A 27669-nucleotide genomic window follows, 5' to 3' on the forward strand; every position below is an offset into this window, starting at 1 on the left:
TTTGGAATTATTCAGATTTTCACGAATGATGCAATTTGTAACAATTTGTTTTTGTGGCTTTTCCGTGGGTTTCTACGCCTCTTTAAGAGGCGTGGTGTATGTTCAGACGTAGGAGCTTTGCCGTGAGGAAAGTGCGTCCCGAGAAATTCGAGCGCCGCAGGATTTCCTGCACAGTGGCGCTGTGCCCCTTTAAGGACAGGGGATCTTGAATTAGTTTATTGTACTGTACAAATAGGTCCGTAATCTCGAGATTTCAGTTCATTGTAACTCAGACCTCAAGAGGAAGAGCAGTAGTCCGCATAGTGATTGGATACAATAACGAATCTGTTGCCTATGGACCGTAGGTATTGGAACATTTCGTCTATTCGTAGCATTTTATTTGTTTAGTAGTTATTTCATTTGAAATAATTTAAAAAGACATGGCTTCCGACGAGCTGACAACGAAGCTGAGTCGGCGTCTTCAGATCGGTGAAGGAGGTGGAGAAGAGCCGGTGATCGTGAACAAGACGCGCGAAAACGGAGCCGAGAAGCCGGCCACGGCGAGCGCCGACTCGGAGCTGGGCGCTAAGCTGCTGCGCCGGGGGGAAATGAATGAAGGGGAGCATCATCCGCGTACCATGAAGGTCTTCAACCCCTACACTGAGTTTAAGGAATTCTCCAGGAAGCAAATCAAAGACATGGAAAGGATGTTCAAGCAGTAAGTGCATCTCCCAGATCTGGCCGTATATCCTTTTGAAATGCGGTGGGTGTCAAGCGTGACAATGGACCTGCAGCCCGACGTGCCAATCCCGGGATTTATCTGTAATAAAGAGGCATTTCAGTGGTCACTGACACATACAGATATTGATTTATGATCAGCGTTTTATGCGTGATACTATGCGGGAGACTTAGACTAAAATAAAGCGGTGCGGTGACAATGACAGTGCGCAGCTGACACTGGCGGAACAGTGATGCTAATGTTAAATTTTAGGTCGCCTGTATACAGACGAGGCGCTTGAGATATTGCGTATTTTTCGAAATAAACGTAACTTCTATTATGAACAGGCACATGTTGGTCTTGTTAAATAATTAATTTTAAAAGGGTAATTCTAAGACTTCTCGGTGCCTGGGAACTTAATTTTGTAAGTGGGCTGAATATTCGAAATATGTATTGAAGTCTGAGCCGAATTGCATAAAATAAAATCAGGCCGCGCGCGTGTTTTCGATTACTTTAATTGTTTTAGCAAAATTCAGAAAACGAATATATGTAATTCAGTGCAATTTAATAACAATAGGCCTAATAATAATAATTTATTATTATTATTATTATTATTATTATAATATGTAAGCGGATCTGGTTGCAACCACATTATTTATAGTAACTTAATTGTCTAACTTATGTATCCTTTCACATGGATACCCGCATATAGAAAGTGAATAAACTGCAGCGCAGTCTTAAAGGTTTAATATTGTAAAATACTGTTTTAATTATGTAAATAAGCAGTTCTGAAAGTATATGACTTTTCCGGGCAGACTTGCCAACCGTGTTGTCATTGCACATTTTGATTAGGCTGTGTGTTCTCTTTTTGCAATGAAGTGTGGACACTCTGTAGGTGCTATAAAAATGTTTATTGTGACTAGCTGTATTTTGATCAAAATTCTGATCAACATTTTTGATTTTAAAATATCAACAGGGTGCCTTTTTATAAAAGTTTAATGAAGAGAAACTTGTGTAACTCTACTCCCTGTGTTTTGGAGAAATCGTGTGAAGTATGACAAGGTCACTGTTGATGAACGCGCTAGGCGGTGCAGCAGCCATACTGATGACGTCAGAGGAGTGAGCGTTAAGGGCCCCCCGCATCCGAAGGGGAGAGCTAGTCTTTTTTTTGTTTTTTGTTAATGTCATTTCGTCTTCCAAAATCTCTCAGGCTTGCAGCGAGTTTTGGTGCCAGTGCTGCAAACAGATGCTCTTTGTACAAGGTTGTGGTGGTATGGGAACGGGATGCCAGTGAGTGTGGGGGGGACAGGGGCGTGGGGGGGGGGGGAACAGGGGGTTCTGCCATCTCCTCTGCAGTGAGCCCATTTCTCTATGCAGCCTGGGAAACAGAGCTTTCATTGTGCAGACCCACACAATGAACCCAACCTAGCCGTACAATAGCGTAAAGTGGACTCGTCTTGCAAAAATGACCCCAGAAGGCCTGAAAAATACAGACACGTTATTTTTAGCTTTTTAATGTTTTGTTCCAGTGGACTAGGAACAACTCTAAATTTAACGTATCTGCATTTGCAGATACTTCTTAATTCCGACTATTTAAATGTATTTTTGTCATTGGACTTTTTTTGTCAGATTCTAGTGGTACCAGTGGCCTCGGTCCTCCGAAGTATACATTTCATTTTTAAGTTTCCCTCCTAACTCATGGAAAATTTTGCTTACTAATGATTCCAGTTTTTCAAATCCATGCCCGTCTCTGAGATAACAGTTCTGTATTATCATCTGTTTTTTTTTACTCTGAAAATCCAAACTGATGATTCAGGACCTGTCACCTTAGAGTAAAAATGGAAGGAGGTTTGTTCAATGATGCTCTCAACTTTCAATCCAGTCCCCAAAACAGGAAGACTGATAGTGCATCAGTATTCAGCCTGTGACTAACTTGGTGATTCCCAGTATTTAACCTCAGTGTCCTGTATGAACTCAGGAAATGTTGCAGCTTTGCAGGATGAATATTGCTTCTGCTAATGCAAACTTCTTTCCCCAACCAAAATATACTGAACTCTTGGACTGTTCTGTCCTCTAACAAGATAATATTGCATGGTGTTTACATGGGTCTCTATTTCAGAATAGACTCATAGAGTTGAACAATGATTAAATGTAATCTAATATCTAGGTTGCAAATCCTCATAGCTCAGTCCCAGATGCGTCGGCGTCACTATGGGAATTTCTTTCTTTAGTCTTTTTAAACTGGCAACTCGAAGCAGGCTTGTTTCTCAAAGAGCAGCAGCTGCGCTGGTGACCCAGTAATGCCTCGCACAGATTCACTTCCCTTGCCTCCTTGTTTAAAGAAGGTCCTTTACTTGGCGGGACTTGAAACCGACTGGCTGTGTTCCCAAGAGCTTGAGTCAATACTGGAATTAATTGCCTTTCCACAGCGGCCCTGCTCCTATGCGATACAAACTGAACTGTCTCTTAGACTTTTGTCAATCTGCTGTCGTGACTGCGCAGTGGCTTATTTGCGAATAATTGGAATAATGTGATAGAGCTTCTGCATACAGGGCTTTTGATTTGTTTCATGGAGTATCTACGCATTGTTTTGACTAACACTTGACATTGTTTTGCACAATTACTAGCTATCTGGGTCGTGATTCAGTATATGTTTGGTTTAGTGCTGTCAAAAGTATCGAAAATACCGAAAGTATCGATTCTGTCATGTAGAAAATGGTTTCAGTACTCATCCTTCATGGTATGGATTCTGCAGTCTGCGCTTCCGATTTGCTCTGACCACTGACTGGCTCGTAGACTACCAGTGCACACGCCTAGAACTGCATGCCGTCTCACTCACGGATGTTAAGATGAGTAGTTCAGAAGCGTCAGAACTTTCCCACTGCGCTAAATCGATAAAGACTGTAGCATGAGTGGCATGTGGAAATGCCAGGGCTTTGTGGCAAATGAAGAAGGCAAACCACAGGACATATGCAGGCCTGCATGCAAATTGTGTCACTGCACAATATTGGCAAAGGGGAAAACACAGCTGAAGTAGAGGTGTGACGTGGAGATATGACGTGCATTTATTCAATGGGTTAAAACATTTTTTTGTAGTTAGTTAAACATTTCCACAGTAAGACAATGATCTGCAGTTGTTCTTCACCTGTGGGTTATGTTCAGTTACATGCGATCTTATGAGGTTGTTTTGATTAGTGTTGATACAAAGTTTTAGAGATGTGCATTTGTTAGAAGTGTTTGTGTTTTGTGCATTGTAATAATAATATAAAGTAGCTTAGTTTTTAATAGTGTTTACTGCTTGTGAATATCTGAACACAAATTTCAGTGTGATTACAATGGCTACTACTGTACTCATTATTCTTTGACTGGCACTGCAATGCAAAGTTTCTTTACCAAAGTTTGTAAAGTTTTCACTGCAAACAAAATTGTTGTTGAATATCAAATTTCAATATTTTTCTTGGTATTGCAACTTTGAAAATTTTGAAAATTCGGTATCGTGACAACACTAGTTTGGTACATGGATGTTTGTCTGCACTGTGTATTCCTGAATACTGGTGTGATAGTTGATTTATGGTGTTCTGAGTTTCTTTAGCCATTCCCAGAAGGGAAGAATGACGAGATCGCCAATACATTAGTTTTGTTTTCAGACTCCAGAATCACACCATTGCACCTTTGTACACCAGTTTGGATTAATCTACAGTGGGTCTCCTCTGCTCAGGGAAACTGGTCTGACAGCCAGCTTCCCTTCCAGAGACGCCCCTAATTTGATTCGCTCAGAATGATAAATTATTAATGATACGTTGTAAGCAGGCACGGTGCGATGACAGCGTGCGGCCCTCACAATGAAGAGCTCCTCTGTTCCCTCACCCCCGGGTGGTGATTTTGCTTTCATTCAGCCTCATGAGAACCTTACCCTGTGTTCCGCATCACAGTCTCTCATTCACGGCGCAAGAATCGGAGGTGCTCAAATAGGCTGTTTCTAGCTGGAAGCTGGAAAGGAAGGAAGGAAGGAATGAAGGAATTTTGCCAGCTACCAGCTCAAAAAAACCTGCCGGTTTTTAAAATTCCCATTAATTTGTGATTTTATCATTTTTGTTTTTGCCAGTGCTGTTTTGGAATCTCATGTTCTATGAAGTGCACCTGTCCTGTATCACAGAACGAAGGATGAGAACTTTTGAGGCTTTTCATTCTCTAGTAGACGTTACGTGTAACATTCTCTTTCAGCACTGTTTTGGGTGACTGAGTTTGGAGGTATGCAAACGATACCAGACACCGTCGTGTCTGCCATCTGTGAAATTAAAAATGGGCAGTTTATTTTTGGAGGGTAAACCGTTAATGAACTCGGTGCAGATGCAAATTTTCTCGGCTCTTGACAGCAGTAGCTTTTCTCGTACTAGTTATCGCACCCCTGCGTTCTGACATCTGTCTTAGGTGATGCTGTAACTGTTACTCTCACGCGCAAAGCTGATTTACAAAGAAGTCAACGTAGGGCTGTGAAGCAGCTAGAATAATTTACGCTGCCACCTCCTCACGGAAGGCGGCCATGCAGTTATGTTCAGTCTTATACATAACATTTGAGGTGGAAGAACACAAAAAAACACATTGTTTGGTATCTTATTTTAGCTAGCTTATATAATCTTCCAGTGTATGAATGCTTGAACAGCTTTAAAGTGGGAAGAGATGCATGTATTTGTACCTAGATGACTAAGGGTGACCATATTTGGCTTCAGTCATGATACCCTGGCTCGATTTCTGTGGTAGTGACCCGACCACCATCCGGACATGTTTCTCCAGTATGTGATGGTCAGAGCAATGTTCTCCAGAGCCTTGCGGTCATTCCAGATGAAATCTGCTACCATCCCCATAGCTCCCCTATCTGTCAGGGATTAGCCAATTCAGGTGCAGTCAGATAGGAAGGATTAAACCTCTGAGAAAACTCATCATTAACAAACGTTCACAAGCTAAATATTCAGAAAACACTGAAAAGTGTCTGGATATTTCCATGGTCCTCAGTGAAGATGCGGCACTGGAATGAATAGCTATGATTATAGTGATACCGTGTCCATGCAAAAGCAGCAGTAGGATGTGTCAGGTGTACTTTGGAATTCTGATGATTCAGCACAATGCTGATGTTATTGAAAAGTCACAGAGGAAGCTCTTTGTAATATAAAATATTACTGAAGTGCAAATGTGTTCAGCACAGCCTTGACGGCAGGCCAAGGCAGCACATGTGGCAGAGAGCTGTGCGAGGCAATGTACCTCCAGGAAGGAAGCTGATTTTGTGTAGGCTAAACTTGATGTTCTTCCATGGGTCCCCCTCTTTTGTGTCAGCCCTCAGAAATTTGGCAGTAGGGGGAGTAGTGGTGAAGGAATTCAACCAAATGTGTTAAATGGGTGACCAGAGTTTCACATCTGAATTGCAGAGGCCTTGGAATTCCTTCCCCAAAATCCAGCTCCTGTGATTCACTAGTTATGTAGTTATTGGGACTCAACCCATATAATGATTTATTGATGTGAAATCTGCTAATTAAGTGTTAATAATATCTCTTTAAATATTGAAGATAAGAAAGTAAGGTCTATCCAGGAGAATGGAGAATGCTGAGGTGTTTCCTAGCTCAAGTCACAAAAACTAGTTTTTTTTATGTCTGAGCACCTGTTCATTTATAGGAATGCTTTTTTATAAGATTATTTATAAGTGCCTTGTTTTATGTGTTTAGAGTTTCTGCTGTTTGAGAAATTGACATCCAGTAAACCCAACGGTTGGTCTGTCATTTTTAACCCTAGAACATTATATTTGTTGATATTGGTAATCAGAATTCTTAGCTTTTGAAAATCTATCTATCAGTATCGGAAAGAGTTTCTGCTGGTCATGTTGTTCTCTAGGTGTAAATGCTCCTTCTTCAGCCAAATTAGCAAAAGGAGGCTGTAAACTATCTAGCGTGTGTCTGGTGAACATTGCAGAAGTAATTCCATACCGCGACAGGAACCTGCCAATTACTTGTAACCAGCAGATGGACTTGCATTGTCCCTGTAATCAAACTGTAAGCAACAGAAAATAGAGTGAATATCATGGGAAATAGCCAGTGTCTGGTCTGACTACATTTTTAATACTAGCTTGATAAGATACACATGTCTGCTGAGATAAGCATTTTCCAAAAACACAGTGCTTCTGTTGACCCACATATGCAAGCTGTCCTGTACTCCTCTTGAACTTGTTTATTCTGTGTGAGTACAGAATCTGCAGTGCATGTCTGATAAATATGAAACGTGAAGTCTCAGTCACGGCTCATGCAGTGGCAGTCTCAGTCACGGCTCATGCAGTGGCAGTCTCAGTCACGGCTCATGCAGTGGCAGTCTCAGTCACGGCTCATGGAGTGGCAGTCTCAGTCACGGCTCATGCAGTGGCAGTCTCAGTCACGGCTCATGGAGTGGCAGTCTCAGTCACGGTTCATGCAGTGGCAGTCTCAGTCGGAGGCTCTCATGCATCGATAGAGAGACAACTCATCAGTCGCCGGAATTAAAGGGCAGCAGCATTCGCCATGTGCTTTAGAGAGAGCTGATTAAGTAACCAGTGGAAACTGGGCTAAATCTGCAGCTGACTGACAGTGCATGACAGTCCCACCTACTGTGGGCATGAAATGCTCATTTTTCCACATGTCACATATATTCAGCGTTTTGTCCCAAAAAGCCATTCTTAATTACTCACTTACTGACTCTAATCAGTTTTACATTTAAAGTGATTTAACGGTAGTGATTTGACAGAACACAGAATGTTCTGGAGGAATGCTAACAATATGCTTGCCGGGAGTCAACATCAACCTAAAAATAATGATTTGTTAGGGTTTGTTATAATTAATTGTGAAATGCATGTTTGTACATCATAACTAATAAATCCTGCATTTTTCAGTGATGGAAAATGACAGAATAACTCAAGGCTCCTGTCTGGAATGCATGCAGAAATGATGCATCTCCACCTGTTAATTGACTATACTCTGGGAACACTTCATCATCACATTAAAACATTTAATGAAACTGGTATTTTCACCTGTTTTGTCTCATATTCCCAAGGTGCTACTGGCTGAGACACGGCCATCTTGGTGCAGAAAGGCACACCTGCCCCATGGCTCGTTATAGGAAACCCTGCTCGGGTATCTCAGGTATCGCTAATTACTGACTCAAACTCCTCCGGCTAAATTCCTTCGGAAGTGATATCTTGACGTCGGTAGGTTCCAGGCTGAATGCCACGCCATGTCTTTTGTAGGAAAGGTGAATTGAACAGAAACACAGTAGGCAGGAAATCAGCAGGTGTGCTCTGCCGGAATCTCCTGAGCCTAACAGTGTGTCATGGTCAAAGGGTTTGTGGGGATGGTGCTGTGATGCCCAGGATGGTCTTGCTGAGATAGGTATGAAGGTTTCAGCTCAGGCTTTCTGAAAATGATTTGTTTCTGCTTCATTCCACTCGGACGTATCCCAGAATTTCTCGGTCCTGGCCATTGGTGGCATCCTGGTGGCTTCCTTTATAGAAGATCACTGAACGCAAAGGTGTAGAAGGAATCATCATTCCAGCCAGCAGCTGCTGAGGCTGGAGCCAAGCTCATCACTCAGCCCTATCATAGTTCTTGTAGTCCTGTTATTCAGGGATCTCTGGCATCTGTGTCAGTTTTGTGTTTTTAACTCCTTCGCAGAGCACTGTGGGAAGACAGCTTGCATAACACATCTGCAGGGATTCCCCAAAGGACAGCATCCCGGTTTGGAATGGAGGGGAGGCCATTTAGCATTTAGTCACTCTCTTCACATCATGTCCATATGTAGGCGAACCAAGCTAGGTGGCGATAGCTAGTCGTCGCTGGCACTTTCTTGCCATTGGCCGTCTGAACACTAAAACCACCTTCAGCTCTACATCTCCAGAAGATGTTTGTCACCCTCTCATTGGAAGACGGCAGGGTGGTAGATACACAGGTGATGGGGGTGAAGGCGGATGATATATTTTTGAAGAGCGCCCCCTTTTGGTTAGATGCGGTGGAAGTAAGTTTGACTGGTTCAGGCATGCTGTTGAGCTGATTGAAAGTGCCTCCATCTGTGCATCTGTGTTAGTCTGTGGGTGGTCTGTGGGTGGTCTGGACGTGAGTCACTCTGGCTTACTGGGACAGGAAGTGTGTGCAACTCATCATGGTCACCCTGCCCAGCTGACTGAGGTTGAGGGGGTCAGGCTATTATTAAGGAACTCGGCTTGTGCAGCTCCATTTGGGACATTAACCAAGGTTGTTTCACTTATTTTTATCGAGTTATATCTAACTTAACAAAGACGTGTCTGAAAGCTACTGGAATCTCTTCAACGGCCTGCTGCTAAGCTAATCATGCTAATAGTCTTTCCTTATTGTCACCTCATGGACAAGATCTGACTGCTATGAATTTACTTTACCTTTTTCTTTTTTTGCAATAGCGCGATATTTTAACATGCTTGTGATTCTTCCGTGGTCCTGCTAGTTTATAACAGTTCACTGAAATTATACCTTATATCTCCAGTATTAAAGGTAGTGTTTGATATCAGTGCTGTGAGGGAGATTTATGAAGCTGTCAATGCACAGATGATTGCAGGGTATGGTTGTATTATTTGGAAATGTCTGCTTTGGAGTGGAGAAGCAGCAGCCAGTTCCCCTGAGTGGTCCATCGGTTCTCAGGCTGGTCCTGGTGTTTTGGGTGCTTCAGAATCAGAGGAGGTACCTGGATCTGCAGAATCTCACCCCTGAGACTCTTTTTACTGACTTTTATAACTTTAAAACTTTCATCCCGTATTCTATTGTATTTTAGTTTAGCTGTTTGTTTAGCTTTTATTTACTCTCACTTATTTATTTAATTTAGATTTCTTCCATCCTTCTATAATTTCATTGACCTGTATGTTAGTTGCTACCGTCTTTATTTTAGTCTCATGTGAAGCACCCCATGTATTAAAAAAGTGCTACATACATGTTTGTGTGACATTGTGTTCATGGTGCAGTCCATCATTTTGAGGATTTCAAACTTCCGCATTCCTGCTTCAGATGTTTTGCGCCACATAAAGTTGTAAAACTGAGTTGATTTTGTTTTTATAAATACAGTAATGTTACTTCCGACTGAGGGTTTGTGTCAGAATTGTAAACAAATGGATTGATCCTGATTCGGGCGCAGTGGGCGCACCTGTGCAAAACGTGATGCAAGGCTCTGATTCCAGCTGCCTGAGGTGTGGAAAGTCCCACTGCTGTGAGGGGGAGGGGTCGCTATTTGAAAGTTTATCATTTCCGTGTTTCCCATGACCTTCGCCTGAAGGACCCCCCGCCGGATACTCACAGCTGGCGGGAAGCTGCGATCCTGTGCTGGGCATGCCGCCGGCTGTGTGGGTGAGCTCCCTGTTGTTCTGTAGCGTTGGTCTCGCCCCGTCATGCCAGCGCTGTGGCGCTTTCTCCTCCTCCGTCCCATAGAGAGGCTGTGACTGTGTGCCTGTGGCCTGTTAAGGGGTCACCCCTCTGCTGTGTCACTGCAGTGTGACAGCTTAAGTGTTTTCGTATCTTTGAAAACACAGCAGCCTTGGCACTGAGGTCAGGCGACCGTGTCACCTGGAAGCACCACTGTGTTCCCAGAATAATGGTGTCGGAGCTCGGGGTGAATTTTACGCCTCTGTTTTTTTCCCTGTTGTGACTGGGGGGGGCCATGAGTGGTGACAGATTGAAAATGGGCACCCTGGGGTGACGGCGGATTGCAGCGTCACACCTCCCTGAGGTGACAGAGGTTAGAGACACCGAGCCGCCCTGATGTGACACCAGTTATCAGTGTCACATAGGGCGATGCGGGAATCGGCGGGACGAGCATGTGGTCACCTGTGGACCGGGATCAGTCAGACCAGACATTGGTATTTAAAGTCCGCTTTGCTTTTATAGGATTTTTATGGGTAGAAGGTAAAGCGTCTTGTAGCCATAATTCTTCCACACGTTTCTCAATGAAAAATCGGTACCTATAAACACATTCTAGGTTCTCTTGTTCATTGGAGCTGTTGATAAATACACACAGAGCTAATCGCACACATGCGCTTGAGAATCTAGAAACCGCAAAATTCAGTTTTACAAAGATACATGCTCCATTTTCTTGTCGGTTTAATCTAGTTTAATCATTCTTGCATCAATAATTAATTCTTATAATGATATAATTATGAAGTTCTTCCTTTTTACAGGTTATCCATCTTCAACATTTGTGCTTCATTGTTCATGATAATTATTCATATTCATTTTTAATTTTTTCTTTCACATTATTCAAATTGCTCTTGTTTGGATGTAAATTTAGCTAATAGTCCTGAGGTCTGGAAGTGCCCTGATGCCTCCTGCTGCCCCTGGGGACAGTTCTTACAGAAGAGGAATAAGATTACAGCTGATAGGAGCTTCTTTAGTCCAGCTAGCTTATATGCCTGGTCCATTCAGAACCAGCCTTGAGGTTAGATGAGTTAGCAGTATGTGTGTTTGTGTGTGTGTGTGTGGGTGGGTTATGTATATATTACATTGTGGGGACCAAATGATAAAAGCTGTTATTTTGACGTTGTGGGGACTGTTTTTTCGGTAAAAATTTTATAAAAATCTGTGACTGCAATCGAAAAAACAAAACGACAAGCTTTGTTTGGTTACTTATGGTTAAGGTTAGGGCTGGGCAGGGGTTAAGGTCGTCATTAGGAATGATAAGATCGGCACTGGCTGAATGCCAGGCTTTTCCTCACTCCTGTCTTATTGGTGGTTGCCTAGAAACCAGGAATAGATTTCTGTTAAATTAGCAGGAGGAATCGGAAGATCCTAGTATTGAATTCCAGTGAATGGGTCATATTTCTCATGCTCTTATGACTGAATTATAATGATATATTCCAAGCCATGTACATTTTTGCACCCTGCATGACGTGCAGTTTATTTTTGGAATATGAGCTGGAAACAGAAACATTTTCTGTCAGTAACATTTTAGACTGTATATGTAATGTTTAGGTTTATACAAAAAATTGTAATAAATTCATAATAAGAAATGCACATGGTAAAAGTAAAATAAAATATAGGTGACTGGTTTGTCAGTCCATTTGAACCAGCAAGTCATACGCCTGCCAATGGTATTTACTTTAGTAACACACTGGACTGGAATAGTCTGATGACCATATCAACAGTGGTTTGTTGGCTGCTACCTCAACCAGCATGGCACAGGTAGAATGACAAAAGTTGCAGATTTGCAGCATCACAGGGGCGGGTCTGGGAGAGCCTTGTGGCCCCTCCCCCTTCCCTTATCGCCATGGCTACAGTAGAGGCTGAAGCTGAATCTACCCGCCTCTAGCTGTCATTATAAACTTCCTTTTTTGGTGTTTTGGAACCAGCCTGGTGACTAAGAGCACCGCCCTCCGCCAAAAGATCCAGATGGTCCACCTTCGTCATTAACTGCTAACGAGCCCTCGCTGGGTCAAATGCTAACGAGCCGTCTTTGGGTTAGCCTCGCTGACAGCGCTCACGAACCGTGCACTGACACGTGACTTTTTGTCTTCGCCTGAGGTTCCTCGATATTTTCTTACTCGGTGATTTTCACTCAGAGCTCGCTGTTTTAGAGTCTTACACTCCGGATCTGCAGCTGGATATTATCTCCTGAGCCGGTTCCAGGGAGCAGCTGCCGCTTTCCTCCTGGGAGCCGGCCCGGTGCGCCGCTGTACTCGGGGCCACCGGGGAGCCTCAGAGGAGCCCGTCTCTGGCCTTTGTGCAGAAGCCCGCTGAAGATTAGCAGAGCGGTGGCAGCGATCGGGCACGGCGGGGTCTCGCCGAGCAGATGGAGGGGTGGGGAGAGCTACGGCCCTCGTCCCTAATCTCAGAGGATGACGGCACAATAGTTGGCAGTCAGCAGCAAACGCAAACCCAGCAGCAGGAGCGGCCAAAGCAACATTTTTTACATTTCTGTTTTAGTCCAGCTTGTTTACCTCACCCAGCAATCCCACAACAGAGTATGGGATTAGCTTAAAGTTTAAACCCTTAACTATTGCTCCCCCTGTTGCTGGCTTGCAAGCTATACTTTGCCCTCTGTTAATATTAGATCAGCTATGATTGATCACTATGGCGATCAGCTCTTCTCTCTTGGGTGAAAGTTCGGTTGTTGTTCACTGCACACGGCTGATGCATCTCCAGCCTGGTACCTCGGTATCTCGTCCAGGGGGCCTTAAATAAACCTGATGTGGATGTCATTCATGAATCACTTTCCCAGGGCCTTCAGAGCGCAGAGGCCAGTGTTCTCTGTCTTTCCCAGCCTGTGGCTTGGCTGTATGCTTATGCTGTCCTTGTCTTCTTGACATGAAAGCATTTGTTGTTGTTTTTTTTTTCCTTTGAACTCTTTTTTTTTTTTTTTTCGTCTGTGTCTGACTGTTTGGGGAGCCCCTCTCCCTCGTTCGCCTAACGGGCCATGTTTGGACCCTGCCAACTTGACTGATCTCGGAACTGGTGCCGCGTGGCACTCTACTGTAGGAGCAATGAAGCAGGTTAATGGAGCCCGCCCTCCTCTGTGGGGCAGTCATCCTGACCTCTCTGACCAATCCCAGCTTCCCTCTGCCTTGCAGTTTAACTCCATACACCTGCTGTTCTGATTCAATAGTAACAATTGGGAGTTATTAAATAATCATACCACTTTGTAACATCTTAATCTTATTCTGCCACTCTGGATGGTTGCATCGGAGTTGAAAACTAAGCATTTTCATTTATGTGGAAGTTTTCCGATTTGCAAAATGCCGGAGATTTCAAGCCAGGTTGAATAAAAATTTATATAAGGCCTGGGCACGAACTGTCGTGTTTTTGCCAAACGCGTCACTTCTGCTTTTTCCTGGGTGCTTGTGGGAGCACGTTGGCGTAATGGAGGAGGCTGTAATCTGTGCATCTATTCCAAGAAAGAGGAGTTACACCCGCGTAGAGCTGCTGCTCTCCACACAATTCAGACCTTTTTACTCAGGCAGAGGTTTCCTCACGTTTTTTCAGGTCTCCCACTGAGTTTATCTTACAGATACTCGCTGCTTATATGCACCATCCATTAGGGGGTGTTGCACTGGGAGAGGGGGGGGCAAGGTTGTGGGCTTGTGTTATTGCCTTCAGCTGATATTTTTGCTTGCTCTTATACCAAGCAGTTTCGGTGTGTGGCATTGTGATCAGAAGGCTGCTGGTTCAAATCCCAGGGTCGCATAGTGATGTGACCCTCTGCGCCCATGTGCTGCAGGGATTGTCTGACGCTGCTTTGTCTGTTGTGCGTCACTCTGGATAAAAGTGTCTGCTAAAGAAATGTAAATAATGCTAAATGAAAGAGAAAACAGGACAGCCTTAACCTGGAACTTGTTCCATTCTTTAGTGGAAGACCCACGTTTTAGGGATCTTCCCATGATCCTTGGTCCACTGGGGTGTTTAGTGTCTGGGGTGGTTATGCCTTTAGATCAGACCTCCTGCATCCCAGAATGCTTTGCCTTATAATTGGAATATGTAAGCAAAACCTTGTACTCCAGATAGTTAAATGCAGAATTTAAGGCGACCCTTCATATGACTCAGAGTATATGTATGTATACTATAAATATCTCATGAGTATAGATACATGACCTAGTATATGATGAACTCCGTATGACATCACCGCTAGGGTTTCCCCCTCCCTTGTGCCCTGTACTACCTGGTGACCCTGACAAGGATGGGCAGTTTGAAGATGGGATTTCCCCAAAGGGAATTCAAAGAATCAAGCTGCTTTCTTTACTTCTTGCTTTTTTTGGGGAGTTGACAGTATTTCTTGCATGTTGCTTCTTTGGAGATCTCCACCCAAAACACTGTCATGCTTACATCAGAAAGTTATGATAAAAGATTGTCTTCATTTCCCGGACCCATGACTCTTTAGGGACCTTGGGCAGTGCGCAGAGTGTTGCCTTGACGATTGGATGGACTGTTGGCCAAGGAAGAGAGAAAGAGCGAGGCAGGGAGGCGCAGATGAAAGACGAGGAAATAGAAAGGCTGAGTGGAGCGTCTAAGAATGGAGGGAGAGCGAATGATGGAGAGAGAGAGGAGGAGAGGCTGTGCGCTCGGTCATCCTCTCTGTTCTACGTTGACCTCAGGGAACCCAAGCACTCTGGGTTCTCACACCCCAGGATCCCGTCCAAATCCCCAAACCAAAAGCAGCGACTCAAGATCCTAATTTTCCGCACCTTTTCTGCCATGACTTTGTCAATGGCTTCGAGCTTGACACAAATTTTCTGCGTTTGTAGTTTTTTTTTGTTCTCCTCCAACATGAACCCTTAAGCATTCCAGAGATGAAAATGCCTGAACAATCATTGTACTGCTCTGATGAAACTTGGGCAGGTCCCATGTAAGGGGGGTGGTGCGGACTGGCTCAACTGTAAGGGCGCAGGGGTGTTGTCATGTGTCGTATTGTGATTCTGACCCTTATGGTGGTAGATTGAAGCACAGCATTGTGTTTCCACATCAGTCAAAACATCACACTTGTGCTGAGTGTGTCATACGGTTACCCCACTATTGTCAGGGTTACTGTGCTTCCAGATGTGCTCATTTGTTCTCAAATGGACCATTGTCTCTTCCAAATGCTTTTGGCAGGCAGAAGGTGCAGAGCTCTGCAGTGAGACAGTGCTAGATCTTTTTCACAACTTGAACATACCTAGCAGTCCTGTAAGAAGAGTCTGTGAGGCTCACCTGGCTGGAGAGTTCCACATTGAAAATGAACGTTAACCCCAAACTGGTCCACTGATGCCTTTCTAATTTAAAAGCTTGCATGTGTATGCATGCCTCTGTGTATCAGGGTTGTTTGCAGCGGAAATGACAGGTCAGAGATCCAAGGGGGCAGTGACAGCCAGGAGGTCCAAAACTTTGAGTGGTTTGAGGTTTGGTGTTCTTTAGCAGCCTAGGAGTAGCTTGTGTGTGACCTTTCAATGAACACCATAGTTACACAGAGTAAATGTGAAGCAGGCTTCTTTAAGGGCAGAGCGGTGAGATGTTCTCATGTCCTGTCAGGGGTTATGTCATTCGTCCTCAGAGACAGTCCCCCCCCCCCCAACCCCTTTACCCTACGGGGATGTAGCAGCTGACCTTGGTGTATGGTCCCATCATCTTCTATTCTACTGCCTCCGTAAATCACTTTAGCCTATTAAGCAGATAGCTCTCCGCTCACATGGAGTGTAATTAAGCATCTCATATCTGGACAGCAGCCTGTGCTGGGTGTCTGTATGGCATATGCTGGAGTGCAGATGGTGGTCGGTGGTCATATTTAGAGAGGAGAGTGGGCACAGGCCATAGTGACATCACAGAGGATCTTCTAAACATAGAAGGTACCGGAGTGGTTTAGGACATGGGTGTTGTAATGGTACTGCACCTAACACTGAAATGGTAGGTATTAGCTTAGCATCCCTATGTAACACCTCTTAGAAATGTTTCCTCCTCATTGAAATGCTTTGTGTGTCTTATAATAATAACTCCTGAAACCCCCCCCCCACCGCCCGTACACCACCATTGGAGTGGAAGTAGGTCAGCGAGAAGCGCTCATGAATTCTGGGAAGGGAGAAGCCACAGAAGGTTACCTAGTAGTGGTGACATTTTTGCTCAGAACTGAGTGTTCAGTGGAGCAGTAAGAGGAGCGGCTCTCGCGGTCGGAAATTCCACACAATCGCGAGGCAGATAGGAGAGAAGATAACGAACGAGGCGACACGGCGAGTCGAGTGCGAGTCGCCCAAGCACTGCCACCTACTGGTCAAATTAGGTTTTTTTTTTCTATGATGACAATGTTGTGGATGTTTTTATATGACAGCAGACGATGAGTCACCAGAGATAAGGGTGCGGGCAAATACCCCAGGAGGGGCTAGATTTATTGAGGGAATACAGGGATATATATACAGTTTGTGGCGGTAACGGGGCTGTGGTCACTAATTTGGGGGGGAACACCTCTTCCCCTCCAGGCAGGCAGGGGTCACTCAGCAGTGCCCTCAGAGACGTGCCCCTCCAGGCTGTTTATGTTAACGGCAGGGAAAGTAACTTTCTTCTGTTTTCTCCCCCCAAAGTGTGGGCCGTAAGCTATCTCTGGGCAAACAGTCCCGCCCCCTGTTTAGGGCAATTAGCGACCATCAGCCGCCAACCATGAGGATAACCACAGTTGCCATCTGCCTGAGTGGTGCGGATCGCCCCCTGCTGGTGTGTGATGGTTCAGCTGATGTAAACAATATAAATAAAATGAGCTATTTTTCCAGTGCATCATCTCTTTTTGTATACATGTAATAATACATGTATAAAAACTGAAAGTGATACATCTTTCAATGGGCGGTCTGTGTCGGGCTGCCTCTGGGCGGTCTGTGTCGGGCTGCAATATAGGAATAAAAACATGGTTATCATGGGAAGGACCAGAGAATACACAAATGAAATGAGACAAAAGATTGTTGACCTACTTAAATGGCTATTAAAAATAGCTGCACGCATGAAAATCCTCATTTCTACTATTAGACTGATAATTAGGAAATCTGCTTGGAAGAGGACACAAGCCTGTTCTGCCACCTCTATAGCAGCAAACTATTTGGGTGGGTTTCCAGGCGAAAGCCTCTGCTGATGTCACACCACAAATGTAAACACCTGGGGGTTGCAAAATGTTGCTAGAATTTGATTGGAAGCAAGTTTTTTTGCAGCAAACGTCACAGGAGGGGTTTGGCGTAAAACAAGTCAAGGTCATGAAGAGATGAACCTAACTCCATCTGTGACACATGGTGGTGCATCTGTGATGACGCGGGGCTGTTTTTCTCCCAAGAGCCCTGGGAATCTGGTTAGGGTACATGGATCCATGGACTCCGTCAAATACCAGGATCAAAGTCTGTCTGCCTCTGGCAGCAGGAAAAGACTGGGTTGTTGTCGATCCTTTCAGAAGAACAGTGAGGCAAATCCACGCAAAAAATAGTTAATTGCCCACAGAATCAGGCAGTGACCATCCCACCCCCACCCCCCCCCCCCCCTTGGCTCAAATCCCACTGAAAAGCAGAACTGAAGCATCTACAAATGAAGCTCAAGGACCCAGATGTATCTGGAGAGAGTTTGTACTGAGAAATGCTCACACATCCATTTAAAGGTGCATTCTTCTTTCATTCAGCATTATGAAAAGGGAGGAGGCGCAGATTAGCAAATGCAGGGATGCCGATTACTTTGCCGTGTAATTATTACATGTGTAATTATTGTGCCAGAAATTCTGGATAGCACTGTATAATTCAGGTTAAAAGGTTTGTACTAGAAGTGGATGGGGCATCAATGTTTATGTCAGTGTTTTATTCTGTACTTTTTAATATTTATCACTGTTTTTTATGAAATAGGGTGAAAAACCAAGAGGCATAAAATGAGCGTGAGCTGCTATTGTAGCTTTGCGATTCTTCTTGACGTGAATCGATCGATGTGTGTATGTGCACTAAGGTACGACGCCGGCAAAGACAACTTCATCGACTTGATGGAGCTGAAGCTGATGATGGAGAAGCTGGGGGCTCCACAGACACACCTGGGTCTGAAGAACATGATTAGGGAGGTGGATGAGGACTTTGACGGGAAGCTGAGCTTCAGAGAGGTGCGGACAGTCGAGGGGCCAGAGTCCTATCAAACGCTGACAAAGACTTTTCTAATACACAGTATTGTGCAAAAAGTCGTAGGCAGGCAAAAGCTATTTGTCTGCTTAGTAAGTGTATATTTGTTGAAGAAGCAAAACACAATTTAACATTATAACACATGCAAATTAACAGTGACACGAGAAAAACTATTAAGAATTTCTTTTGTTCTCCAAACAGTTACTGATGCCTTGTTGGATGGCTAGATGAACGTCGTTTAGGGTCCAGAACCTTCTCCTCAGGGGCACCTCAGCTGTTCTGTGTATTCGTTAAAATTCACCACCACCTCAGTGAATTAATTGACTTAATTAGTTAAATAACTTAATGAGGTATTGATTAACCATATGCAGTATGCTACAGTAGTAGTAACCAAAAAGACATGGGTATATTGGACGGCCCTAGACGTAATGGGGTGATATTAGGAGCTGTGTTGAAATGGCTAAGCTGACACACTTTGACAGACATCGTAACTTTACGTTCACATGAAGATCATTTAAACATTTTCCTTGACTGCCCAAGACTTTTGGCACAGTACTGTAGATTTGCAGTAATAACTGAAGAGGGAGTCGGGGTGTCGGGATTTTAATGAAGCAGCTGGGACAGAGTTTGTTGGAAAGCAAACGCTGATCAGGAACAGTGGCTTTTCAGATGCTAAGTGCAAGTTCAGTACAAAGATAACTATAAATATCTCTGCTCCACATTCATGCACACTTCCTGCCAAAACTACCCAGCCAGCCCATTATAAACTAACCAAAACCAGTAAAATCAGGGTCAGCTGGCTCGCATTTGTAGGCACGGCACTGGTGATAAATCATGATTGTGAATATCACCCAAATCCAGCCCGGTGCCCCTGTGCAACCTTAATACAGTGTTTGTACAAAAGCTGTGAAACTGCAATTTCCTTGAAACATAACCCTATAATCAAGGGAAAATTACGCCTGTACACTGCTTTCTTAAAGATTAAAATGACATCACTGGATAACTGCGATGGGTTGGCGCCCCATCCTGGGCTGTTCCCTGCCTCGTGCCCATAGCCTCTGGGATAGGCTCCAGACCCCCCACAACCCTGAATAAGACAAGCAGTTACAGAAGATGGATGGATGGATGGATGGATGACTGAATAAATTTCACTTTACAAATACTATGGAACTGATTTTTTTCTCCAAATATTAAAAACAAAGCTGTAGACAGCAATAAGCATAAATATACTGCATTAGGGCAGAAGAATCTCTGGTTTCATGCAAATCAATGTATTGATGGAGGTCAGGGTATCAGTTTAGAGAACAGAGATGGGTGCCTAGTCAGCTTGACTGATAAGTAACTGGATCAGGAAACGCGCTTGATGGGCTAAATGGCCTCCTCTTGTTTGTAAATGTCTTGTGTTCTTATGAAGTCAGTGTCCTCTCAGCTATACATGGTGCTGTTTGCTGTACTGACACTCGTGACCTTGGATCAATTCAAGGCAACACAAGCCGGTACATTCATTTGTAAGGATGCAAAAATTGTTCTTTTCCCTGCCGCTCCTGCCTGCCTTCCCAGTTCCTCCTGATCTTCCGCAAGGCAGCCGCCGGCGAGCTGGAGGAGGACAGCGGCCTGCATGCTCTGGCACGGCTGTCCGAGATCGACGTGTCCACAGAGGGAGTGAAGGGAGCCAAGACCTTCTTCGAGGCCAAGGTAGGTACGGCGACCCCTGACATGCCGCTCACCTGGAACTCGGCCCCCCCCCCCCCCCCGCAGTCTGCCACCTAATCACCTAATGACGCATTTCTCAGAACATAGCCCAGTCATTAAGTGACATATGACTGTACACAATTAGCCAATTGCTATTCTACTAGCCATTACTTCTTAGTGATTAATATCAATGTGTATCAATTAGGGATGGAATGATACCAAAAACTCACCGCACGATAATATCATAATCATAAGTCCACAGTACAATATTTATCACAATACTAAAATATGTTGAAAAAATGTCCTTTATTAAATAATAAATCAGCGTTTTTTTTCCATTCATGTCTTCCTTTTAAAGTGCTGCTGTTTTCCTTCTTAAAAATACAATATAAAAATAAATAAAATATAGCCAGCCATGATCTAAGAATATGCAAAAAATCGGCATGAATTGTCTTTGGCAATGAATGACTGAACTGTGTATGTATGTTTAACCGCGAAACAAAAACCATGCAGCAGACAGCAGTAGCAGCCCTTTCATAAGATTTCATAAAATTGTGGGCAGTGGTGGCTTGATGGTTAGGGAAGCGCACTTGTAATTGAAAGATTACAGGTTCGAATTCACGACCAGCAAGGCACCACTGAGGTACCCTGAGCAAGGTTCCGCCCCCAAGCACTGCTCCCCGGGCGCTGAATTAGCTGCCCTCTGCTATGTCACGAAAAGTCACATATGGGTTAAATGCAGAGGACATATTTCGTTGTTGCACACTGTGTGCTGTGGTGTGTTAACACTGATCACTAAAAGGAAAATAATATATTATGGCAACAGTTGGATCTTCTTAACAAAACAGGGGGGTATTTTTTGTACGTGGATTACTGGTTTAGCCGGATGTAATTGTTGACGATTTGGCATGATCCTGGATCTGTCAGTTTTTCGAAACACTTGCTGGATGTGTTGTCATGGCAGCACATCCAAATCCTCAAACCTGCTTAGAGCAGGTTTGTTCTACGTAAACAAGGGTTAGCTCACACACTTAATCAGTGTCCGTACATGGAAATCCGTTCAGTCATATGGCCTCGCCATTCATGAATGAGCAACCAATTGATATCGGTGTGCAAATTATAAGGAAAGAATTTCATATAGAGAGGGTTTGTGCGATCAGCAAGATATTTATTGTTGCCGGATGATATTCTTTCCGAAAGACACCGCTTCAGCTGAGATGGAATATTATATCTTAAAGGTTTATTAGCTCTGTACAGTAGAAGTCCAACTAGGCGAAGTCGGGCTCACAGCCACACAATGTGCATCGCCTTGAGATATTTTGCAAGCGGCGCTTTTTTGTATACTGTAGGCAAAGCAGAAAATATATCAAAGAGTACAGCTTGCCAGGCAATTCGCAAAGTCTGTTTGGGCCTGAAATATTTCCTTCGGGCTTTCATTGTTCTTCCTGGACACCTGCGAGTACAGGCAACTAAAGAGGCGTTTTATGCCATTGCAGGTAATGTATACGCAATAAAATTACAGTTCTATAAAGAATTTAAAAATCACACTAATATTCGTATTACCCAGAATTTCCAAAGGTTTTATCTGCCTTCTTTTTATTAGCTTCAAAAGGAATGTTTTATAAATATTAAAGACATTTCATATACATAAAATTAACAAACACATACATACATACATACATACATACATATATACATACATATATGAATGAAATGTCGTGTTTACCAGTTTGAAGTATATTTTTGTACTTCACTTTAACTTGTTCCCATGTCCTGCATGATTGTGCTTGTATTTGATCTGTAATTATGACAATAAAATAATAATGAAACATTGGTAACGTAATACTACATTCAAGTGATAAATACAATATATTCCAGTCACAGTGGAATATCAGTGTTTTTAGTATGATTGCGCCCTCTGCTGTTAAAAAAAACTGTAATTATCGACAAGGAGAGATAATAAAATGGAGCAGAGAAATTACCATGTAATTCTTGGTAGATATCATTACAGCCCCACAATAATATCGAGACCTTTTTCATGAAATCTATTATATCCTTACATCCCTAGTATCAATATGTCATTGGATAAGCCTATAACTCTTTCTAAAGCCTTCAAATATCATGATTATTTTGTAACAATTCCACATACTGATTTGATAATTGTGTCAAAGTGGGTGGTCTGAGCCTGTGTAGAATACTCCTGGCACAGGGCCACGTTTGTGACATCACATCCTGCTTTACCGCCAGGTCCAGGCCATGAACGAGTCGAGTCGCTTTGAGACCGAGATCCGGCAGGAGCAGGAGGAGAAGAAGAGGCAGGCGGAGGAGAAGCGGCAGAGGCAAGCTGCCTTCAAGGAGCTGCAGTCTGCCTTCGAGTGACGCCGCCCCGCCCCCAGTCCCCGTCCGCCAGTCTGTCCTCACCTCTGTCTGTGTCCCCACACCTACGTCCCACTTATCACATAGAGATTAAATGTATGCAAGAAAAACGACTACATGCAACCTCCAGGAGCTAAGAGAGCAGCGGAGACGGCGACAGACCCGACTCTGGAGGCAGCCAGGAGTGCTTAGGGGAAACATTGCTGGCTTAAGGACAACCAGAGTCAAAGGGGAACAGGAAGACCTTCATTTGCTACATTACCCGGATGCACTGCAGTAGTATGACTTGTAAGAGGAATGCTGTTGCTTTAATTATTAGTAATTTAATATTAATTATTTTTTGGAATTATATCAAGGATATTGGTGTCTTAAAAAGCAGATTTAATTTAATTTTTAACATCGACAGATATAGTCATACTTAAAAGGAGGGGTGGCAGGGTGGCTCAGTGGGCAGAACTGCTGGTTCGCACCCCCCAGGGATGCGGGTTCACATCCTGTTCCCCCCATGTATGGAGTTTGCACGTTCTTCCCGTGTTGGGCAGGTCTCCCTCTGCCATGCTAAGACATGCGGCTAAGCTAATTGTCCTCTCTAAATTGTCCGTTGTATGTGTCCTGTGATCCTACCCAGAGGCCGTTCCAGTCATGTGCGCTGTGTTGGCTGGGAACGGCTACAGGTCTCCCAGACCAGGTTAAGTCCTTAGAAGATGGATGGAATTGCAGCTGTGGTTTTCAGTCCCAGTACTGACGACACACTTTGTATGCCGTTGTTCACGGAGCCTTTTATTAAGTATGCTTACTATCTGCTAACTGAATGAATCACATTGTGAAACCCATGCACTGCGCACACTGCGTACATTAAGTCGCATGGTTGATAAATACCTGCAGTGGTGATAAAGTCATGGCCTCGCCATTCATGAATGAGCAACCAATTGATATCGGTGCGCAAATAATAAGAAGAGAATTTCATATAGAGAGGGTTCTGTGCGATCGGCAAGATCCTTTATTGTTGCCAGATGATATTCTTTTCGAAAGACACCGTTTCAGCCGAGATGGAATATTATCTTAAAGATTTATTAGCTCCGTATAGTAGTGGTCCAAATAGGCGAAGTCGGGTGATAAATATCAGAGGACCACAGGTGTTTTTATGAAGAGAGATATTTCAAGAAATGAAAAATAGTGTCATTAATTAGAAATAATAAATATCTTAAATTTATTGGCAAACAGAAATGCTGCAGTAGACAGATATATGCTGGTGGTTTACTGTGATGTGCATGATGTGATTCACTCAACATCCCTGACTAAAAAATCTGAGCTGTCAGTCCTCGGGCTTAAAATCTCTGAACTAGATAGTCCATCCCTGAAATCATTATATTAACATTAAGAAGAACCACCACTGTAATATACTGCTAAAATATCGCAATAGCTAGAACTTTGTCAGCATTTTATTATAAATGGAGAAAATAATGTATTTCAGTTACGACTGCAACAGCTAAGCACAAGAAATGATAAAAGTCACAACATGAAACTCATTTGAGTCAAAAGGTATTTTGGTTTTAAAATCATAAATAATTATAAAACACGTTTAGGTTTGCTTTAGGTTATGTTTCAAAGAGTGTGTGTCCTGTTCATTTAATGCATATAATTTTTTAAATATGCACTCATCTTTGTAGGTGATATAGTTTCCTGTGTACATTGATGTCGGTGCTTTCCTCAATAGCAAACATCATTTCAGCTGCATTAAGGAACCTGTGTGTCACTCAGTAATCATCGCTGGCAAAGATTTTTAACAGCCAATGTTCAAGAAGTTGAAATATTTTTTGAGTGCCGTAACCCTCTCCTGGATACACTGTCTGGAAAACAGGCCCATGCATTTTTTAATGTGTATTGGAGTTGCCTTTGCATGCTTGCTCGGTGGGTATGTTCTGTGGTATCTGCACTGTATTGTTCTCGCATTGTCACTGTGAAGTTCCGACAATCCTAATTGTGACAGCGACCTGGCCGGTGTCCTTCCCTCCACAGTTATGTCCCCACCTTGCCGTCAGCCCAGACTGCCTTAACAGTGCGAGATTCACCTGCAATCATAATTACTCATGTGTTTTTATTTTGGTCTGGCAACATCTGACTACTAAGGGTCAGAAAAGCTTTAGAAAACCTTTAGTTTTACAAGCACTTATGTAATCGTGTCATAAATATAGTATTTTCGTGTTTTGCGTTGAATGTGTAAATGAAACTTACTGGCTGTGTAAATGCTTAAAGAGCATTAATTTCCCAATTGTTTTAGTGATACAGTGTAACCTGGAGTCATTATTTAAAGCAGGGTGGGGGTCCTTTTTCCATGGAAGGTTAAGGTTCTAGGGTTGCCAGTTTGTTAATGACTTAGTTACATATGTAGCACCAGGTGGACTTAGACCGTATCTTAATAATAGCTTCAGTAAAGCAATCAAGTGCAGCGGTAGAGCAGAGATCAACCTCATTGTCATTGTGTGCGTGCATAATGAACCCAACCCGAACCCAACCCTAACCCTAACCCTACACCCGTGGATGAAACAGACTTTCCCACTGCTTGTTTAAAATGTATAGTAGTAACTCAAACAGGTGAAAAGTCCATCACTGATCTACCGACCGGGACAGCACACAAACATTCACCAGCTAGCGGCTTCCAGCATGAACTTTCACAGCATTCGTAATATGCAGAAACAGATAAATCTGAATGCCACTTGACAGCAGCACAATGATACCGTAAGTCATATAACCCAAAGTAGTTCTTAAGATAAAGACGTTCCTGAGCCACATGAATAGTGACTCCTGTTGGGTCCGGGAAGAATGTTGAAGGTGCTCTAATCTCAGTGCTTCCTCTGCTCTGCTTTTGTGTGCATTTATGCATTTTATACTCTCAGCCTTGCTCGAATGCCCTACCGGCATCTTGGCTTATGTGACGTTTGAAGGTAATGTTTATAAACTGGGAAACCATCAGTTTGTGGAGTCACCGGGTGAACCGCCCTCTAGTGGCCACAGAAGGAACTGCTGAACATAGGAGAATCAGCAGGGTGAAGGCTGGCATTTTTCTGGTTTCCAGTTTCCCTCAGTCATGTAATTTGCTATTTTATATCCTTAAATATCACTGTCCGTGGGTTCTCGGAGGTTCGGTCAGAATTTTTGCTTTCCACGCTAACATTTCTATTAAGTTCCACCAGAAATGTGGTGTTCAAACAGAAATTTAGCACAGGAACATTTAGTGACGTCTATATGGAAATTAAGATTTAATTTGACATTATGATAGAAGGAACAAACTGACTCAACTTTAAGGATTATATTACGTGGGTGTTTTGTCTGGATTTTGTCTTATCGGTGGAAATTTAAGAAGGATATCGCTATGTGCGATGCCGCTGAATAATCCGATTCACGCTACTCTAGGCTTTTTTGAACAGCGCCATAAACAACGAGGGAGTTTTTAGTTTTTAAAGAATAAGCATTTAAACAGCCATAAGGTCATTAAGTTAATGCTTCCTAAGTATCGCATTGTGCTTATATGTGTTTGTTGTTTAAACTGAAAAAAGTTAACGCCGTGGCACAGTACTGTCGGTGTGAAACTTAAGAAATTATTTTTCCAAGAGAATAAAAAGACAGATGCTTTTAGTTTTGTATAGTGACTTTTTCTTTGTGAGGGTAAGACATTAATAAACTCTCTTTCTCCTGAAGAGGTTATTCCCCAGGTTGTCTTGCTCTCCTGCAAATGACAGCCGGCAATGTAGTAATCCTGATGTAGTAGTTGTATTACCGTATAGCGGTGTTGGTGTCACACTAGCTTGTGGGCAGTAGCTGCATGTCAGATCCTGTCGTACTGTTCACATTATGTCAGTACCCTGGAAATCTCTAGAAGCACGCAATTCAATTCCTGCAAGGGTCATATCTGTCAAATCTTGGATTGCAGACGTGTAGAAACCCAAGCTGGGTAAGAACAATTACTCAATGCACATTTTTCGAAAGGGAATGTGTTGTATCCAGTGTTCTGTAATATGTGGCTGTTTTTACTTTATATATATATATATACAGCTGGGGGATAAATGAAAACAGATAAACAAATATAGGATTCAAGTTAAACACTCCTCAGCATCCTCAAGGGGAGGTGTCTTTTTGTGTTGTATACTGCTGTATTTGAAATTGTTAATGTACTCACAATTTCCTGCGAGCTTGTGCCAAAAAAGGAAGGTGATTATATATATTTTTAAGTCCGAAGTCCTTGAACCTTGAAGTCAAGCGTAACTTAAGCGTAAGCTCCCAGATAAATCACCGCAGGTTTTCCCGAAGGAAAATGAATGCACCTCAGTTAAACTGGGAGAATATAAGCGTGCAACGCCCGAAGCTGCTTTTAAAGCTGTTCTGCTCTGTTCTAAATCATGTCTGTCAGGAGACTTACTAGCCCACTGGCACTAGGCAGTCATTGTGTTTCCCTGCATGTCCAGTGTCCACTAAACCGATTAAAAGAGCCATCGTCACTGTACCCCATACCTTTCCTATTGTTTCATGTTGCTTGGCCGCGTTGTGTTAGATATCAAAAATTACCTGTTGAGTTTTAAGGTTGCATAAACTTCTCAGGAAAACAGCATTTGCTCCTGATTTTGGAAAGGATTTTGACTGTCACACTCCTTTAATTAATTAAGAAAATATAATGAAAAAGTATTCTGATAAATTGTAAATAATAATAATAATAATAATAATAATAGATAGTTCACATATTAATCGATTCCAACAGACATCAAGCAACCCCCTTTTCGGTGTAACTGACCCTATAACTGCAAAGACAGAACTCGCCGATGTGACGTACCAGCCTGTAAATGTGATCTAGGTCTGCTTATAGTGAAACGCGTCATGGCCTGTTTGAAGTGCCGTGGAGCGCGGATTGCTGCATGGGGAGCTGCAGTTCTGCGTATGAGGAGCGAAGGTAGAGTGGCTGTGCCAATAGTTTTTTTCAAGGCTGACTGTATGTCCTGACTGATGCCCTATCGGAATTGAGTGATATGTTCTACCGACGTAACTCTCAACTTCCAAATACATTGAACACTGAATGCAAATGAATCTTCTTTGACAATTTCCTGGATTAAACACACGGTCAAAGCTTTCAGTTGTGTGTCGTCTCCATTTTACATTAATCGTCTCTTAGTAGGCTTGTAATATTAAACGAGTGGCTAATACATTTATTTTTGATTTTCTTACAAAATGTATAATTATCATTGTAACAATAAATAAAATCATAATTGTCCATTGTTGTTGGTTGGTTTGTGACATGTTCATGCCATAA

At 43.1% G+C, this 27669-nt stretch overlaps 1 protein-coding gene across 1 annotated transcript; it reads left to right on the forward strand.

Moving 5' to 3' along the window:
* Positions 1–112: 112 nt before the first annotated feature.
* Positions 113–27630, forward strand: LOC111859152 (EF-hand domain-containing protein D2). Its single transcript, XM_023841613.2, has 4 exons — positions 113–697; positions 18139–18286; positions 19863–19997; positions 22242–27630. The coding sequence occupies exons 1-4, from the start codon at positions 420–422 to the stop codon at positions 22371–22373; spliced, it is 693 nt and encodes a 230-aa protein (XP_023697381.1). The 5' UTR covers positions 113–419; the 3' UTR covers positions 22374–27630.
* The last annotated feature ends 39 nt before the right edge of the window (positions 27631–27669 follow it).

This window comes from Paramormyrops kingsleyae, chromosome 6 (genome assembly GCF_048594095.1).
Source record: "Paramormyrops kingsleyae isolate MSU_618 chromosome 6, PKINGS_0.4, whole genome shotgun sequence".
In the NCBI taxonomy this organism is placed as follows: Eukaryota; Metazoa; Chordata; class Actinopteri; order Osteoglossiformes; family Mormyridae; genus Paramormyrops; species Paramormyrops kingsleyae.